This window comes from Miniopterus natalensis, chromosome 19 (genome assembly GCF_054644295.1).
Source record: "Miniopterus natalensis isolate mMinNat1 chromosome 19, mMinNat1.hap1, whole genome shotgun sequence".
Lineage (NCBI taxonomy): Eukaryota > Metazoa > Chordata > Mammalia > Chiroptera > Miniopteridae > Miniopterus > Miniopterus natalensis.
In genome coordinates this window covers 26,053,523-26,074,325 of record NC_142099.1, presented here as the reverse complement: position 1 = coordinate 26,074,325, position 20,803 = coordinate 26,053,523, and the positions used below count along the sequence as shown (strand labels likewise).

At 36.3% G+C, this 20,803-nt stretch overlaps 1 protein-coding gene across 1 annotated transcript in view; it reads left to right on the top strand.

The window, feature by feature from the left end:
- The window catches only part of PPP2R5A (protein phosphatase 2 regulatory subunit B'alpha), a 63,646-nt gene extending 43,894 nt beyond the window's left edge, over positions 1-19,752 (top strand). The window contains exons 5-13 of the mRNA XM_016219214.2: positions 1,350-1,480; positions 2,795-2,854; positions 3,795-3,903; positions 4,546-4,599; positions 9,550-9,600; positions 9,834-9,953; positions 10,033-10,160; positions 10,908-11,009; positions 18,600-19,752. Coding sequence (XP_016074700.1) covers positions 1,350-1,480; positions 2,795-2,854; positions 3,795-3,903; positions 4,546-4,599; positions 9,550-9,600; positions 9,834-9,953; positions 10,033-10,160; positions 10,908-11,009; positions 18,600-18,732 — 888 coding nt within the window. The 3' untranslated portion in view covers positions 18,733-19,752. The remainder of the gene's footprint in view (positions 1-1,349; positions 1,481-2,794; positions 2,855-3,794; positions 3,904-4,545; positions 4,600-9,549; positions 9,601-9,833; positions 9,954-10,032; positions 10,161-10,907; positions 11,010-18,599) is intronic.
- Positions 19,753-20,803: the final 1,051 nt, after the last annotated feature.

Sequence of the window (20,803 nt, the reverse complement as noted above, 5' to 3'; positions counted from 1 at the left end):
GAAAGGATTAGCTTCTAATGAAACGAATCAAATTCATAACCTCGTGAACAAAGAATGCAAACTAAGCAAGACACTTGTTTAGGGGAATACAAATACGACAGAAGGCATCACTAGCCTCAAAAAATATCCACTCTAGTGGAAAGAGATACGTATGTAAACAATTACATATAATTCAAGACAGAATGGAAAAGATTTCTGATGAGGTTCAGAGCTTGCTGTCTTAACTGTAATTGTCAATACCAAAGGACAGGACATAAAATTCCTTGATGACTTCATTCTTCAAGAGAGATTATATTTTTTCCTAAGAAACTCCAGTGTGTTATTTAAAATATAGTAATACTTTTTCAGCAGAAGAAATTCAGTTTCTTTACCACTTTAAAATACAAATTTGAGATTTTGACTTTAAATTTTTCGAAGATCTCTTTATTCTGCCTTTGCTGAAGAGTGTGTAATGGTATAGGAAAATGACAATTTGGCCAATTTGAACTGGTTTAAAATTTTCCAGCCATTTGCTAAGCTGACTTTATTTACTTATCTATTTATTTTAATCCTCATCTGAGGATATGTTTTTATTAATTTTAGAGAGGAAGGGAGAGAGAGAGACATTGATGTGAGAAAGAAACATCAATCTGTTGCCTCCCGTATGCACCCCGACTGGAATCAAACCTGCACCTTTTTGGTGTATGGGACAACGCTCCAACCAGCTGAACAACCTGAGCCACCTAAGCTGACTTTGAATAAAAACCTGTGGTCCTATCTTTTATTTCAGTGTTATTTCATGAATGATCTACACTGTTAGCATGTATCTGACAAGATTAACTGAATACTAATTTTTGAGCTGTTAGCATGCTAACTCAAGTTTTTTTAGTGTAAGATCACAAAAAAAGCCTTGGTTTATATAAATCTTTCTAGTAAATTGGAAATACACATGTGCACATGTATTTTAACTTCATTTATTTAATGACTTACAATCTACAAGCTTTAAGATTTTTGTATATAATTTTTACTATCAAAAAGCATTAAAAATCTCTTAAATTTCAACACTGTAAACTTAGGGGCCATGTTTAATAGTCAAGAGTGGAATAGAATTTTAAAATGAGTGACAAGGCAAAATAAATGCACGTTTTGAAGTGTTTATATTATGTCCTTTTTTGAAATGAAATAAGTGAAAAGAAATTCTTCCTAAGCTTTTCTTTAGCTTCACTAGTTAGCAAGAAAAAAATCTGATAAAGCAGAATCTTTAAAATTTTTTTAAAGGTTTCATGGGTTATCTTAAAATCAGTATTAGAATAAAGTGAAGTTTTAGCTCAGTTATTTTTAAAAAGTAATTTCTCAGCTTTTTTTTAAAGCTCTTGGAGCTTTTTGATAGTGAAGATCCCAGAGAACGTGACTTCCTGAAGACTGTTCTGCATCGAATTTATGGGAAATTTCTTGGATTAAGAGCATTCATCAGAAAACAAATTAACAACATTTTCCTCAGGTAAATTGGTGATCTATTCATATATGATGCTTTCCCTCCACCCTTCATATTTTCTTTTTAGTCCAGTACCTTTAGGTTAACTTTTAATACCTGAAATCTGGAAATTTAACTGCTAGTATGTGAATAATTTTTAGCCCATTTTGTAAACATCAATTTGATTGCATCTAACTTTGTAGAAATTTATAACCTACTTTTCATCTAAGTGGATAGTAGTAATGAAGTTTTTAATAGGTAATGCTAATGTCATTCATGTGTAAGATTTATTGTGAGGAGAATTTATCTATTTCTTTGAGCTTTTTGTTTAAAAAATTTGTAAGTACTATTTAAATCAGTAGCTCTTGCAAGTACTTTCATTTGATTTTCTGACAAAGCTAATTTATCCGAGGCCTGTCTTTTGGCTTCTTTATAAGTGATAGTCTTTTTAGTTGCTTTAAAGTAGATTTTACTTTAATACCCACAGTTCAGGTTTGCTGTGTTTGTTTTAATTGAAGATCTGGCAAATTATGCTAGCACTTCCACATTGTAACAACTACAGAGAGCATCTTTCTCCAGTTCTGTGTCATCCCCTCCCTGTCCTGTGTTCCTCCAAGTTTGACTCCCTGCTTTAAAGGTTGATCTTAATCTTGGAAAGCCAGGCAGCCTGTTTAGTTTAGGTTTAGAGAAACGCTGAGAAACTCTGAGTAAAGGTGGCTTTATAACATATAGTCCTTTTCTCTTGGGTTTTCCTGAGTAGAGGTTTCCTATTTTAAAAAGTATTTCCTTGAGGAAATCCATCTTTCTCATAAAATTTTAAGTAAAATAGTCCAGGTGAAATTATATTGTTAATATTTAGCAAGTTTTAGCAAAAGTATATGCTTAAATAGGAAATATTTAAAAGTACCTGGTTTAGTCCTGGCCAGGTGGCCCAGTTGGTTGGAGTGTAATCCATATACTAAAAAGTTGTAGGTTCGAGTCCCAGTCAGGGCACATACCTAGGTGGGGCGGGTTCCATCCCCTGTCAGGGAGTGTGTGTGTGGGATGGCCAGTTGAAGTTTCTCTCTCCCTCTTCCCTTCCTCCCTCTACAATCAATAAGCATATACTTGGGTGAGGATTTTATTTTTTTAAAGTATCTGATTTAGTAGGAAATAGAGCTGCTTTTATAAGATTGCTAAGAAGTAACCAATTTGGGGCAAAATAGTTTACAAGGAATTCTTCCAGTGTGCTCATATAGTTCTTACAGTTACCCTTGGGGTTGATTTCTTCACCTTCCTGCCTCTTTCTGTTAGTTTTCTGATGTTTGATTTTTTTTCCTTACATCTATATTTTAAATTCAGGTTTATATATGAAACAGAACATTTCAATGGTGTTGCTGAACTCCTGGAAATATTAGGAAGGTAGGTCAGTTTTTTGTTTTGTTTTGTTCTTTTTAAGAATTAAGTAACTTGGAATGTTTTATGTGTTAAAAATCTTAGCTGGGGTTGGAGAGGTTACTTCACATTTTAGAATTTAAATATAGAGCGCAAGACATCGTTTCTCAACTGAATTCTTATTATAGTTTTTTGGAGTGTCAGCATATTAAAGTTCTGCCATGCAAGACATCTGTTTCAGAGTAGGCTTCCTGCTTTTGAAGCTGTGGCATGTTTTATGCCTTAGCTTGCCAGACTATCTCAGAAATTTATAGGATCTTATTGGGAAGAGATGAAATAAGCTAGTGAATCTTGTATGAAGTTACAGAATTCTCGTTCATATGTTGACAGACCATTCCTAATCCATCTGTTCTTTTTAGAAGAATCTATAGCCTTTGATTTTAGTTTACATGAATGTTTTTCCTTCCTTACTCACCACGCAGCATTGTTAACTTGAGAGAAGTGAGACCCCAATTTTTGTACTAGAGAAGGACTTGAGCCTCTTTTAGTAGAGAATGAGTATGGAGAGAATTACTTCTTAGTTTAAGATCCTTCAGTAAAGTAAGAGAAACTACCCATTTACTTCAGAAAATATTGAAAATTCTTAATATTGTGATACTGACTCTCCCGTGGCTTTAGGGAGGAAAAATAAAGGCAACAATACGTAAATAAAGTGATAGGTTTTTATAGAAAATAAAGATAGAAATTACTTACTGGGACATTAATTGGCAGTCCTAGTCTTTTGGAATCATTGAATGACTAAAAGACTTCATAGTAATTGTCTGTCTAAAGTAGTTTGAAGATGCACAAGTCATTAAACACCAGGATTCAAGCAGAGTGTGGTTCCTTATGTACTCATGGATATAACAACTTTCAGAAATCAAGTAGTAACTACTTAACCCTTCCCCCTGCCTTTTTTTCCCTCCAGTATTATCAATGGCTTTGCATTGCCACTGAAAGCAGAACATAAACAATTTCTAATGAAGGTTCTTATTCCTATGCATACTGCAAAAGGATTAGCTTTGTTCCATGCTCAGGTAAGTTTCAGAAAAATTTCAAAGGAGATGAATATTGTTTCAAATACTGATATAAAGGCAGAGAAATTGAGAAATACTGAGGTGGCAAATTTAAGTAGATTTAAGCAGTTTGCTTTGTAAGTTGCCCAGAACAAGTTATTATAATTTAAAATATATTTAGTGTTATTAATAAGGTCAATGCACATTGAGTACAGATATAGGAAAGAAAATATCAAGCTCTTTTCTAGTCCAGGCCCTGATCTAATTAAGTGGCACTGAATAAATCCCATGTAACTGCAGTGTTCTGTTTAGCTGCAGTATAACCTAGTCAGTCTCCTCTATTAATATTTAGAGAATATCATATCAGCATAGGCATACATGTAGAAACATGCTGAAAAAGTAAAATGTTAGCTCTAGTCTTATTTCAGTTAACTTTATTTTCAGAAGTTACTACTGAAAAAAAATCTTTTTTTGAATTAGAAGTTACTTTGAAGATTACACAGTTACACAATTGTGGGTATATTAATTTTTATGTATTGAGATTAAGCTAGAGTAAAATTGACCAAAATGAGGTAGTCATTTTTGTTAGCTCAGTATAAAACCCTTGCATCACTAAATATTAATTTACTCCGTAATATTTATAAAGTGTCCCTTCCATTTTAGCTAGCCTACTGTGTTGTACAGTTCCTGGAGAAAGATACAACACTAACAGAACCAGTAAGTGGTCTATTTATTTTTATTTTTGGTCTACATTGGAGCATTTCATTGTACCTTTCTTTATACTGTTAGATACCGTTACAGAGTTATCAAACAGTAGTAGTAATGTGCTTTAAAATGAAATCATTAACAAGGAATGTGAGGTTCATCTACAGTCAAGGAATGGGGTTGGGAAGGGGAGTTCTCATGAGTTATGTGTCTTGAATAACTTAAATATTGAGTAATATTAACATAATAGTTGAGATGTGTGATGACAGGATCAAATGACTACAGTGAAATTTTATGTACATATTATCTTCACTGATAATCTTTTTAATCTTCATTCACCTTTTAAAATTAAAACATACTGTGGAAGTCCCAAAATTATTCCCTTGAGTTTTGTTTTGTTTTTAGAAATAGGGTTTTCCCTCTTATTGATAAACCACATGATAGGGATTGAAAACATCTCCTTGCCTTTGGAGCTTAAGATATAATCTTGGAATAAAGGTTGTTTACTTTATGAATCAGCATAGCAATTCAGTATTTGAATTCTACTTATTTGATTATAATATGAAAATTCAGAAGAAAATAAAAATGTTATGAAAATTAACTGAAGATTCAAGATAAACAAAAGGTGACAGGGAGAAATAGCAAAGTATAAAAGAAAAAAACTTTAACCTTGGTGAACTAAAAATTTTGAGAGTACTTTCTAGATACCCTCAATCTGAATATTTAAACTAAGAGTTTTAAGCATTGCAAAAATTTTGAAGGATTTCAGCTGTACTTTTTTTATAAATATTATGAACTTTCTGAGGCTATCCCTAGGGGTGCTTGGAAAACGTATGTATTTCGTATTCTCCCTCTGATTTGACCTTTGTGTAAAGGAAAAGAGATTTTTCCCACTCCCTTATATTTTGAATTTCTAGACTTTTGGATTCTCAGTTCTGAAGCAGCTGAAAACAGTTTTTAAAGACAAATCAGGAGAATTAGAAAGCCCAGGCTTTACATGAAACCACATATGCTTCTGAAGTGGATGAAAATTTAATACAAATCCGTAACTCTCATTAGAATTGAGACAAAGAAAACCCATAACATATCTGATGGTTCATGCTCGGTGAATAGTAAACAGATGTAATTTAAATATATTAAATTAATATGGGATAGCTAGGGGAGATGAGTGATTTCTTTTTAAAAAGGGATGATGGCCAGAAATGTGTCTTAGATGAGTTGGGTTAATGGAAATAAAAGCAGGATGAGGAGAGAGTAATGTAAACGTGCAAGTTGACAAAAAAATTTTTTCAATTCAGAAAGATCTGTAGATATAAGAGATCTTGCAGTTTCTACCACAGGCTATTCCAGCACCAAAATTATGGCCATGTTACTTGGGTCTGAGCCTTTCTAGAAATCTGGCATTCATATGAAAGTTTCCTAAAAATTATAAATAAGTCAGAGCTTTGGCTAGTTTTATTACATTCTATATGTATCTAAATTTTGTATTGAAATTATTTTCTGAAATGGAAATGACTTATTCCTGTTTATGAAAGTAATGTGTGTTAATTTGGTTCACACAATACAAAATCAGAAAGCACAACATGGAGGAAGTTCCCTGAAATCTTATCCCCTAGAGGTAACCACTTATAAGTGAATATATTTCTAGAAATTTTTTCTAATAATTATATGTAGGTTAAACAAATGGTGGGACAGTGCTGACCACATTTTTTCACCTCTCAATAGAAATAGAATGTAGATATCTTTCCCTGTGAACCTGCGTCATTTTTTCACTGGTAGCATCAGATTCCATTATGGGTTAGCTTGACACATTTACCCATCTTCCTTTAATGGGCACTTGAATTATTAGAGTTTTCATGGTTATAGACATGTTGCTGGGTGAGGGGATGTTTTAGGGTGTTGGATACAAAAAAAAAAAATGTGTGTGTATAAAACCCCTCAGAACTGTACACCAAAATAAAAATTTTACTGTAAGTAAATTTTTTAAACCAAATTATTAAAAATAAAAACATGTTTCTGGGCCCAAGAGTACATGGAAATTTTAACATATTCCAAGTTGCCTTCCACAGAGTTCGAATGATTTTAATGTTTTCCCTCACCCAAGTGTAATATTAAGTTAAAAAATGTCTGCTAGTCTAATAGGTATGAAGTATTATCATTGGCTTTTTTTCCATTATTGCAGGGATTGAGCCATCCTTTTACATGGTCACTAGTCACACTTCTGTCCTCTGCCTGCTTCTTACCCTTTTCCTATATTTTGCTTATATTTTTTGTCCATTTGGAGTTTTTCTTTTAACTTGGAATGTACAGTTTTTAATCTTTTCCTTAAAGAACTAAAAAAAAATTTCATGTAGTGAAATGTATTCTTCTTCATGGCTTCCGGCCTTGCTGTCATGCTAAGAAAAATCCTTATGCCCTTTGAGATTATAAAAATATTCTGTATTATCACATTCTGGTTATTTTGCAGATTTAGTTTTTTTCTGTAAAAACTTTATTCCATCTATAACTGTTCCCTAGGGCTGCCATGACGAAATTACCACAAACCTGGTTGGTGGCTTAAAATAACAGAAATTTATTCTCTCACAGTTCTGAAGGCCAGAAGTCCAAAATCAAGGTGTCGGCAGGGCTGCATTCCCTCCAGATGCTCTAGGGGAGATTCCGTTCCTTGCCTCTTCCAGTTTCTGGTGTCTCCAGGTGTTCCTTGGCTTGTGGCTGCATCGCTCCAATCTCACATTGCTGCCTCTTCTGTCTCTGTGTCTCTCTTAAAAGGACACTTGCTGGATTTAGGGCCCACCCAAATAACCCAGGATGATTTCATCTTGAAATCTTTAACTTAATTATATCTGTAAAGACCCAGATTCCAAATAAATCACATTCACAGATTCTAGAGATTAGGATATACACACACCACATTTGAAATAGAAATTTGTATGTTCCAAGGGTAAGGCACTGTTTTAGTTTTCTAGAGCTGCAAAATTATTACAAAATTTAGTGGCTTAAAACAACAAACATTTATTATCTCATAGTTTCAGTGAATCAGGATCTAGACATGACTTAGCTGGATCCTGTGCTGCAACCAAGGTGTTGTCCAGGGCTGAAGCCTCAGTCAGGTTCACATGAGGAAGCATCTGCTTCTGAATTCAGTTCAAGTGCTGTTGGACTGAGGGCCTCAGTTCCTAGCTGGCTGTTGGCCAGAGGCCACCCTCAATTCCTTGTCAATGTGGGCATCTCCAAATACATAGCAGGTTGCTTTATCAAAGTTGCAAGATGAGAAGGCTTTAGAATCTGCTAGTGAAATGGAAGTCACTAGGCCAGCCCACACATAAGGATTACAGAAGAGAGTGAATTCAAGTAGTAAAAATCATGGGAGATTATTTTAGGAGTCAGCCTACCAAAGGAGCGACATTGTTTTTTCCTAAATGGTGAGCCACCAGTCCAAGTACCACCGCTTAATTGACTAATTCATGTTTCCCATGGAACTGAAATGTCACCCTTGTCATATATTAAACCCCATATATACATGAGTTGATGTAGTTACTCCTGTATTTCATGTCTTTTCTGTCACTTTCAGTGCTAATACCATCTTGTTCCAATTGCTGGTATCAGTAGTGCAGGTTCCATTCATTAATATTCCCTCTTCTCCCTCTGCCCCATTCATGGTTATTTGCTTACAGTTATGGATTTTAGAATAAATGTTTCTAGTTTCAGAAAATAATTCAGTTGGTATTTGACTGAAATACTAAATTTATAGATTAAGTATAGAAGAAATATCTATAATGTTGAATCATCTACTTGTAAACTTCCATGATATTCAATAAAGTTTTATAGTTTTCATCATATAAATCTTAAAACATTTCTTACCAATTTTATTCTTTATGTACATTAGTTCTTGTTATGAAAGGTACTTTTATTTTCATCTGATTATTGCTACTTTGTTTTATAAAGGTATATTGATTTTTATCTGACCGTATACTGAACTTTTTTACTCATTTAATAATACTTAAAGTTTATAAAATGTATAATATATACTTAAATTTAAGTATAATTCTCATATTCCTTTCCAAAGTTATTCATCAGAAACTTTTCATCTTACTGGATTAGCTCCAAAACAGTGTTCTCCCCAACTGTAATTTGAATGAGTGTTCATTACTGGACCAGACCAATAACTATAAAATACCCAAAAAGGCTATCAAAGATCTATTTCCATAAAAGCACCAGCCCAAATGGTTTTACAGCCTATTTTTAAGAAAGCATTGTATAAGGTGATTGCTAGTTTCTGATAAATCCTTAGTTCTGGCTTACTAAATTTTTATCAGAATATATAATCAATAATATCAAATAACTGTTCAAAAGTTCTTGAAATATAACCATATTGAGTTGAACCATCTTGGAATTTCTGGAAAAAATTGTAATTGGTCAGATAAGTATTCTGTTAATATGCTGTTATATTCACTGTATTACAAATTTTTACAACTGTTTATGTTCACTTAAATTCATAATCCCTTGTTTTGTTCTAATTTGGTTATCAAGATTGTGCTAGCTATGAAATAAATTGGGGAACTTTCTGGCTCTTTTGGTGCTTCATAAGTTTTAGATAACAGGAATTAATCTGTCCCTTAGTTTCTCCCTAAAATAACCTATGCTCCTCAACCCAGCAGTTATTTTTTTCCCCTTTATTTTCTTAGTAGTTAATAGTACTTACTACTGTTGAAATTATTTTATGTTTAATTGATAACTTATGTTGGGACCTCATCTATCTAGTTCATCAGCCTCTAGAACAGTATCTGGTACAAAGGCAGTAAATACTTATTAAATTAATAAAGTCTGGGGATACACTTAGATATCAAATAATACTGATCTGAATTCTTCAGAATGAATATTGATATAATCATAATTAAAGTTTCCTAGGATTAACCAATTTCATTGCTTAATCCATACTAAAAACTTTTCCTTTTTTTGCAGGTGATCAGAGGATTGCTGAAATTTTGGCCAAAAACATGCAGCCAGAAAGAGGTGGGTTTTATTCAACAAAAATAGTTCATTGTATTAAAACACTGAATCAGGGCTATAAACCGTGTTTCTCTTGTCGCTGGAGATGTTCTATGGGGGTTAGAGAGACTTGGTAGAATAGCTGTCAAGGCATTTTTTGTCCACTGTGTATTTGCAGATTAACCTTCTCGTTTTTATGTTTTCTATATTAACATATAATTTGTCATGTTTCTTAAAAAAAAATTTTTTTAACCTAGGTGATGTTTTTAGGAGAAATTGAAGAAATCTTAGATGTCATTGAACCAACACAGTTCAAAAAAATTGAAGAGCCCCTTTTTAAGCAAATATCTAAGTGTGTATCCAGTTCTCATTTTCAGGTATGATGTATTCAGTAAAGCCATTTTTATTTTATACTATTTTTCTCTCGTTTTTGACATTTATAAATGTTTCTTTTAGGTTGCAGAAAGGGCATTGTACTTCTGGAATAATGAATATATTCTTAGTTTGATTGAGGAGAATATTGATAAAATTCTGCCAATTATGTTTGGTAGTTTGTACAAAATCTCCAAAGAACACTGGAATCCGTAAGTGTCTTTTATGTTGATTGTATTGTTCGGTTTTTTAACCTTTTTATCATTTGCTCTCCTAACCCATACTTGAAACCTATACAGATTTGGAACTTATTCCACGGTTAACATCACATAGTTTTATTCTGTTCTTCACTTTACCTACCTATAGCTTTATAAGGGGTAAATATGTATGTTGTTAATTTCAATTAAAATTACAAATCTCCCTGAAGGAAGGACTACCTGGTGTGACATTCTGCACCAGTGTGTGTGGGGATCACTTAACATTTATGGAGAATGCACAAATGATTGTGTGAATGCCAAGTTGGGTTGACCTGCTGCCAGTAACAGTCTTATCTCTGCAGATGTCAGGAAAAAGCTAAAGTGCTTAGGGTCATATCAGTGGTGTTTAGATGGCGTATGTTCTAACTTCTGTGACATGCTATCCTTTTTACTTACAATTTATGGTAGTTGGATCTTTTTCACATTCTTTTAATGCTGCTGTTACTCAGGGTTTGAGACTCTAGAGAGTAGACATGAAGATGATCTGAGCATGATACATTGGGTAGGACATGTGTTTGGAATCAGACAGACCATCTCTACCACCACTGGCTGTTTGACCAGGAGCAAATTACTAAAACCTCTTGCATTTCAGTTTATCATCTCTAAAACAGACCGAGTGAATCAGCCAACATTTAACCTATTTCAGAGATGATAGTGTTACATTTCTGTTAGTGGCATCAATAACAGCATTTTTCATTTCAGGACCATCGTGGCGCTGGTCTACAATGTGCTGAAAACCCTAATGGAGATGAATGGCAAGCTTTTTGATGATCTTACTAGCTCCTACAAAGCTGAAAGACAAAGGTATTTGATACTTTTAATTACATTTAAGTTAGTTGATTGTGATTCAGTATAATAAGGTATTTTCTCTAAGTTAGAAATATGATGTTTGAGAACTCAGTTACATTAAACATTACAATTTAAAAGTCTCTAAACACTTAAGTCATTTCCAGGTAAACTTCCCCTAATGGTTAGATTATGATTTTCGTCTGAATCATAAATCTTCTGGTGGTTCCACTCTGAGCCTTAGATTTCATCAGTTTGGTAGCATCTGTATTGCAAAATACAATTTATACTAAATTTTAAATACTATTTTATACAATTTGACTTTTCATATTGAACTCACATAATGATATGCCTATGGCTCAGTACTATTAATATTTTTTTAAAGAATAAATGATAGCACATAGCATTTAAGAACTTGGCTTAGTGATTACCTCTATTTTGAGAATTACATGTATTACCGCAAAATCTAAAAATCACTCTCTCCTCATATATTTCAAACTTCAGGTGGGCAGTCACCACTGTACTTGAGCCCACCTGTCATTTGAGGATAATAGCTACCATTTACTTCTAATTAAGTATATTACTTACTCTGTTTGGAAAAGCTGATCTATTTCAATTAGTCGTGGTTTTCTTGTGGCAAGTAGAGACAGAATAGTTCTTCAAGGCCATCCTACTCCACCAATAACTAAGTCAATGCGTTATTTCTTCTAAATAGCACCTCTTTTAGAAAGAAACAGATGGAAAGAAAACATAACTAGTATCATATAAAACTTACATTTCAAAAGTATATTTCATGTGACTAAGAGTAATCATATTTTAATCTGCATAAGTCAGTGCCTTTGTCCCCTTAAATCATATATAACTTCAGAACAATTTAGCCCAAGTTATTCAGAAATGTTTTCTTTAGAATTGAAATTAAGTAGATGAAACAACATATAAAATAGTTTTAGTTTTAGAGAGAGATTATTCAATGTTAAGAGACAAGATAGTAAGTTACAGACAGATTAGTGCCTAGACATGTGATACCAAAGGATGTATATTCCCCTGTAAATGGCCCCAAACTGACCTCATGGCCAGGCTTTCTGTAACTGCAAGAGGTCCATGTGAATGTAAAAGTACTCTGGTCAAGACTTCCAGTCAAGGTCAACACTGTGCTCACCTCCATTCATCGAGAACCACCTGAAGACTAGCTGAATAGAAGTCTTTAGTTATAAGATATAGAAGGAGACTGATGGGAGGGATATCTTTACTGTGGAGGTACCCTGAGGGGTGAGGGGTTCCAGCTCCCCAGCCAAGGGTACCCGTGCAGGCAAGAGGAATCCCCATAACATCTGGCTATGAAAACCAGCAGGGATTACGTCCAAGTGAGAGAGGACTGCTGAAGTCCCAGGCATTCCTCTTGAGGCCTGCACCAAGACTCACTTGCTGTGGGCTTCAGCGTATGGGCAACAGCTTAATAAGCACCTGGGACAGACAGGGAGGGACTGAGTTTACTGGCTACAGGGCGAGATTCGGAGGGGCAGGGCGGCTTTCTGAAATGGAAGCCCTGGCAGGTGCCAAATCTGAGCTCTCCATTAACCTAGCTAACACCTTGTTGAGTCCCTAAAACTCTGACCCATCTAGCTCATAAGTGTGGCCCAGGCCACCTACCTTGACTTGCAGGCTTTTCCTCAAATCTCTTCACGTTCCACAAACCCTCAACAAGCAGAGCTAGCTTCAGAGTGTCCTGTACCTCTTCCTAAACAGCCCTAAGCTCAGAACAAGCTCAATTTGCATCTCTCATTAGGTGGCTCCAAGCCAGGAATAAGCTGTGGTCATGATGGCTCAGAACATAGCTTCCAGTAAGCAGCCACAAACCTGGCCAATGTGACAGCTGGCCTCAGCTCACATTGTGGTGCCCATCAAAGTATCTCAAACCCAGCACTACTGGCAGCCAGCCTTGGTTTGCTGCATACCCTCTCCCAAGTGCCTCCAAACCCAGCACAAGTGGCAACCAACCATAAGTCACTTTTTAGCTCCCACCAGACAACCCCAAGCTGGGCACAAATGGTAGCTAACATTGGCCTGCACTGGAACCCCTCCCAAGAGGCTCCCAAACCAACACGTGTACCTATTGGCCAGCTTCATGTCAAACCAGAGCACTACCCAACCAGCTCCCCAAAAGACACACCTGAAGGACAGATTTAGCTCACACCCAGAGCCCCACTAAAGTGACTCCCACTACATGGAATCAGCACCAACACAGCAGCTTGTCCACTGTAGTAACTGCTAGCCTGAGAGAGCCTCCCCCAACATATCAGCAGCAATCAAGGCTCAAATGAAACAGGAAGGCACACAACCCACAGAATGGACAACCCCTGCACCATCCATTTCAAGTGACCAGAGTGACTGTACCACTGGACCCCACAGGACACTTACATAGGTCACTCTGCCAAGACTGAGATGTAATAGATTGATGTAATGAAAAGAAATATGCAGGGTCAGCAAAAATGAGACAAAGAAACATATACCAAATGAAAGAACAGGACAAAACTCCAGTAAAGAATGAAATGGCGACATGCAAGCTACCAGAAGCAGAGTTCAAAACACTGGTAAAAGGGATGCTCAGTGAGCTTAGGGAAAGAATAGATGAACTCATTGAGAAGTTCAGAAGAGAGTGGAAACAAAAATGGAGATAGTACACACAAAAAGGGACCAGTCAGAAATGAAGAATACATTACAGGGAATCAACACCAGATTAGCAAAAGCAGAGGAATGAATCGGACCTGGAAGACAGCAACAAGTACCTAATTGAACACAAAAAATTTTACGGATAGTTTAAGAGATCTCTGGGACAACATCAAACATAACATTTGCATCATAGGGGTACCAGAAGGACAAGAGAAAGCCAGGGATTGGAAACTTCCCTACCCTGGTGAAAGAAATAATCATACCAGTTCCAGTATCCCAAACAAGATGAACATAGAGTGGCCCACTAAAGACACATCATAGCCTTGGCCAGGTGGCTCGGTTGGAGTGTCCTGTACACTGAAAGGTTGTGGGTTCAATCCCCTGTCAGGGCCCATACAAGAGGCAAAGATTGATGTTTCTCTCCCCCTTCCTCTCTCAAAAACTCAAAACATATCCTTGGGTGAGAATTTTTTTTTTTTTTAAAGACATAATTGAAAGGCTAAAGGTTAAAGACAAAGAGAATCTTAAGAGAAGCAGTGAGTTATGTACAAGGGAGCTCTTTAAGACTGTCAGTTGATTTCTCAACAGAAACTCTGCAGACAAGAAGGGCAGGAAATACTCAAAGCAATGAAAAGCAAGGACCTACAACTAAGATTACTGTACCCAGCAAGGCTATTATTTAGAATCAAAGGAGAGATAAAGAGCTTCCCAGACAAAAAGCTGAAAGAGTTCATCACTACCAAACCATTATTACAAGAAATGTTTAAAGGAACTTCTTTCTGAAATGGGGGGATCAAAAATAAATAAAATGGCAATAACCACATAGCTATCAATGTAAATGGATTAAGTCCTCCAATCAAAAGACATGGTAGCTGAAAGGTAAGAAAACAAGACCTATACATAATGCTGCCTATGAGAAACCGACTTTCTATCAAATGACACACAGACGGAAAGGAAAGGAATGGAAACAGACATTTCATGCCAATGGTAATGTAGAAAAGCAGGGGTAGCGATACTTCTTTAAAACCAAGGCTGTAACAATAGGCAAAGGACATTTTATAACAGGATCAGTACAAAAAGAGAATATAACACTTGTAAACATTTTTGCATCCAATGTAGGAGCACCTAAATGTATAAAGCAAATATTTGTTACCACCTCTTCCTTTATGTCCACCGAGTCATACTAGGGGACTTTTAACACCCTATTGACATCAATGGATAGATCATCCAGACAGAAAATCAACAAGGAAACTGCTTAAATGATACATTAAACCAAATGGATTTAACTAATATTTTCAGAGCTTTTCACCCCAAAGCAGAAGAATATACATTCTTTTCAAGTGCACATGGAACATTTTCCCAGGATAGGTCACATTTTAGGACATAAAACATATCTCAATAAATTTAATAAGATTAAAATATCAAGTATCATCTTGGATCACAATGGTATGAAATTAGAAATCAGTTACAAGAAGGAAACTGGAAAAAACAATGCATGGAAGCTAAATAAAGTACTATTAAACAATGAGTGGGTTAACAAGATCAAGGGGAAAAAAGATACCCTGAGATAAATGAAAACACAGTGACCCCAAGTCTATGGGATACAACACTTCTAAGGGAAATTCATAGCAATACAGGCCCACCACATGAAACAAGGAAAATCTCAAATAAGCAGTCTAGCCTTACACCTAAAGGAACTGAAAAAGAACAAAGAGTAGGAGGAGGGAAATAATGACCTGAGCAGAAATAAGTGAAATAGTTTTTAAAAAAAATAGATCAATGAAACCAAGAGCTGGTTGAAATTGATAAACTTTTAACTGAATTCATTAAGGAAAAAAAAGGACCCCAAAAATAAATCAGAAATGAATGAGAAGTGACAGCTGACACCACAGAAATACAAAGGATTATAAGAAAATACTACAGCCCTGGCTGGTGTGGATCAATTGGGCGTCATCCCATGCACTGAAAGGTTGCAGGTTCAATTCCCAGTCAGCGTCCAAGCCTGGTTGCAGGCGTGCAGGAGGCAGCCAATTGGATGTTTTTCTGTCTCCCTCTCTTTCTAAAAATCAATTTTAAAAATCTTCAAAAGAAGAAAATACTATGATTAATTACATGCCAGCAAATTAGACAACCTGGAAGAAATGCGTATATCATGAAGAAACAAAATCTGAACAGACCAATTACAACCAATGAAATCAAAGCGGTAATAAAAAAAAATTAAAAACTCCCAACAAACAAATTCGGGACCAGATGGCTTTACAGGTAAATTTTACCAAACATTCAAAAAAGAATTGCCACCGATCCTTCTCAAACTATTACAAAATATTGAAGATGAGGCAAGCATTCTACCCTGATTCCAAAACCAGACAAAGACACTACAACAAAAGTATAGACCAAATCCCTGATAAACATAGATGCAAAAATCCTTAACAAGATAATAGAAAACTGGATTTCCTGATACATTATAAAGATTATGCATCACAATCAGGTGGGATTCATCCTTGGGATGCAAGGATGGTTCAATATCTGTAAATCAATCTAAATGATATACCACATAAGCAAAATGATGCCTATCTATAGATGCAGAAAAAGCATTTGAAAAAATATAACATCCATTTATGATAAAAACTCTCAGCAAACTGGGATTAGAGGGAACATACCTCAACATAAGAAAGACCATATGTGACATACTGACAGCTAACATCATAGTCTGTAGCGAAAAGCTAAATGCTTTTTATTTGAGATCAGGAACAAGACAAGGATGTCCACTTTTATTGAACATAATATTGGAAAGTTCTAGCCACAGCAGTTAGACAAGCAAAGAAATAAAAAGCATCCAGATTGCAAAGGAAGAAGTAAAACTACAATTATTTGCAGATGACACACTATATAGAGAAAACCGTACAGAATCCACCAAAAACTACTGGAACTAAAGTAGCAGGATACAAAATGCTGAGAAATCAGTTGCATAACAAAATCCCATTTACAGCTGCATCAAAAAGAATAAAACACCTAGGAATAAATTTCACCAAGTAAGTAAAAGACCTGCACTCAGAAAACTAGGACATTGAAGAACAAAATTGAAAAAAGATACAAATAAATGGAAGGATATACTGTGCTCATAGACAGAGGAGCAGTCTCTATCAAAACACCACTGGCATTTTTCACAGAACTAGAACAAATAATACTAAAATTAATATACAACAAGGACCCGAATAGCCAAAGCAATCTTGAGAGAGAAGAATAAAGTTGGAGGTGTCACGCTGCCTAATATCAAACTATACTGCAAGCCTATAGTAATTAAAACAGGATGGTACTGACGTGAAAACGGACACATAGATCAAAGAAACAGGTTAGAGAGCCCAGAAATAAACCCACACTTACATGGCCAATCTATAATAAAGGAAGCAAGAATTTGCAATGGAGTAATGTCACTGTCTTCAAAAAATGATATTGGGAAAACGACACACACAACAAAAGAATGAAACTGGTCACTTTCTTAGACCATATACAAGAACAAACTCAAAATGGGTTAAAGATTTAAATCTAAGACCCAAAGCCATAAAACTCCTTGAAGAAAACAGAGCAATGTCAGAGGGTTTACTTCCTTAGTAATGTTTTTTGAATACATCTCCTCTAGCAAGAGAAACAAAAGGAAAAATAAAACGAAACAAAACATTTAACAAAACATTTTTGCACAGCAAAGGAAACTCAACAAAACAAAAAAATCACCTACTGAATGGAAGATACTTGCCAATGATAGACCCAATAAGAGGTTACTATCTAAACTACATAAGGAATTCATACAATTTAATACCAAAAAAAATCTGATTAAAACATGGATGGAGAACTTGAATATAAATTTTCTCAAGAGCACATACAGATGGCCAAGACACAGGAAAGATGCTCATCAGGGAAATGCAAATTAAAACCACAATGAGGTATCACCTCACACCTGTCAGAAAGTGTCATCAATAAGTCAACAACCAAATGCTGAAGAGGATGTGACGTGGAGAAAAGGGAACCGTGGTGCAGCCACTGTAGAAAACAGTATGGAGATTCCTCAAAACATTAAAAACAGGATTACCATATGACCCAGCAATTCCACTTTCGAGTATCCAGAGAAATCCAAAATGCTTATTCGAAAGGATATATGCACCCCTATGTTCAATGCGGCAGCATTTACAATAGTGAAGCTGTGGAAGCAGCCTGCGTGTCCATTGACAGACAAACGGAAAAGGGCGTCCTATACGGTAGCATGTTGCTCGGCCATAAAAAGGGTGAGGTCTTACCATCTGCGGCATAGATGGACCTAGAGGGTATGATGCTGAGTGAATTGTGTCAGAGGACAGATACCAGCTGATTCCCCATATGTGTGGAACCTAAAAAACAAATAGTTTGACAGATACAGAAAACAAATGGGTGCTTGCCCAATGTGAGGGTGGTTGGGGGATGGGTGAAAAAGGCGAGGGGACTGAGAAGTACAATGGGCAGTGTAAAAACAGTTACGGGAACATAGTAATACTGCAATAACTGCGTGTGGTGCCAGTGGGTACTAGACTTACCGGCTTGATCACTTCGTAAGTTATTTGTAGTCCAATCACTGTTGTACACCTGAAACTAATATAATACTGTATGTCAACTGTAATTAATAATTAAAATTTTTTCAATTTATTTTGTCAGCCATAAAGCACCAGTGGTATAGTGGCGGTGGTAGAGGTGATACGTAGAGGAGGGAAAGCAAGTAGTAACTTTTATTTGGTACAGGAGACGCACAGATGCAGGAGAGTGACAAGGAGTAAAGGTGCTCCAGGTAATTGTCCTCAAACACCTTAGTAGAGGGATTTAAGTGAAATGTGGATGAACAATGTGTTTTCTAGCAAACTGCCAAACAGCAGGTTCCTCAGGTTCTGAAATAAAATTTTGCTTTATTTACAGGGAGAAAAAGAAGGAATTGGAACGTGAAGAATTATGGAAAAAATTAGAGGAGCTAAAACTAAAGAAAGCTCTAGAAAACCAGAACAGCGCTTACAACATGCACAGTATTCTCAGCAATACAAGTGATGAATAAAAAAGCCTGCCACCTCTGTTGGATAGGCAGTTTTGTACACTTTTTTGAAATATGTAAAAATTACGAAACCTCATCAGTATAATTAAAAGGCCAATATTTTTCTGGCAACTGTAAATGAAAAAATATATGGACTAAACATAGCCCTGTGCTATATCATGGCCACAGTATATTGTAACATTTGTCTAATCATTGATTTATTGTGTCACATCTGAAGTTTCACAGAAATGAATGAACTTGATCATCTATAATATGAGTGAGATAATTATGGGAGTGGTAAGAATTATGACTTGAATTCTACTTTGATTGTGTTGCACATAGATGTAGTCTGCTCTGTATATTCTTCCCTTTTCACATTGCTGCAGACCTTAGTTACATCCTAGGAGAAAAAGAGTATTTCCTAAAATAAAACTAAGGTATAACCCTTACCTTCCCCTTTGTCCCTCTCAGAAATATGATGGGGGAATTACCTGCCCTAAGCCTGCCTTCATTAGAAATATTACTGTACTCTGGAATTTGAGCAAAAAAACTTAAATCTCCAGGCTTTTTAAAGCACAAAATACAAATAAAAGCTGGGAAAGTAAACCAAATTCTTCAGGTTGCTCCTCATGAATATCCTCCTTAATGTGCAACTCCCCAGAGTGATGAGCCCAGATGAGCGGAGGCAGCCCAGGTAAAGACTTAGCCTGCCTCTGCTCATCCCCCCCAAGGCTGAAGGCAGGGCCCTTCCAGTCCCTCTTGACCCAGGGACAGAGGCTTAAGAGTCCCACAGTGTGGTGACGCAGAGTGTTCATTGTCACTGCCTAGCTTTATTTAAAGGAACTGCAGTCGGCTTCTGTAGAGCTCTAAGAAGGTTGACTATAGAGGAGTCTTGTATGTTTTTACTTGGTCAAGTATTTCTCACAAATTTTGTTATCAGAGTACCATTCCAATCTCTTGCAGTTGTGTGGAAAACAGTTTTGTAATGAAAGAGCTTCATTGGGGGATTGAGCAGCATTTAATAAAGTCTATGTTTGTATTTTGCCTTATCTCATCACTGCTTTTTTCAGCTCTAAGTTTAGGCATTCAGAAGAAGCTGCCCCCATATATATATATACTTACATATGTGTGTATATACAGAAAACTGTAAGGCAAGTTGTGACACATATTCTAACTAAAAAATAGGAAGATTGTGCCAAATTGAGTGTCCTGGCCATTTTCTAAAGTATATCTGTTTTATAGAATATTTGCATAAAATTCTAAGTTCTAGGATATCCTTCACGTCCCTTTATGTTCAGAGGATGGATTTAACTTACCTTAACTGTTAAAATAGACCCAGGAGGGTAAATCTCAAAACCTGTAATGACAGCACTGTTTTCGTGAGGGGCGGGGAGATCGCAGCAGCCGGAAGTCAGGCTTTCTCATCAAGTTTGCAACGACTGCTGTCCGACTCCACCCTTTCACACGAGCAGCTCTAGCACAGGCTCCGCAGTGCTCGAGGCCACGGAAAGGAACTCCTTTCGCTCGCCGCGGCTCCAGGAGAACCGCTTCCTTTCAGTGCACGGCCCGGGCTTCACGGTGCTCTCAACAGCCGGCCCCGTACCTGAGCCCTCACATCCAGGGGCCCGCGCCGGACCCTCCACACTGACCCGAGGCCGCCGGTGCTGCCCACAGCTCGGCCGACAGGCAGAGGGTGAGCCACTGCAGACAGAACGAAAGGCAAGCTCCTCCCTTTCCAGAAAGTGAAAGTAAGTCGGGGCGAAAGGCCTGTGTGGCGGAGGGTTTAGGCGCACACGTCTTCCACTGAACAGCAGCCAGAGTGGAATTTGGCAGGTTGCAGCCAATAGTTCTTTCTTTGGATGAGCTAAAAGTGCTCACTTCCTAATTATCTACTTACTCTAAAGCACAATTAAGAGGTCTCAACTTTCCACAATATAGAAAATACAGTTCTAGACTGTTCATTGGAGCAAATTTTATGAGGCATTTAATAAAAATATTAAACTGGTGTGTTATTTTTAGAGATCCTTTGCAAATACACACCTGTTATGTATGCTTTTATGCCTGGCTCTGCATTTGCCTTACAGCAAGATTTTGA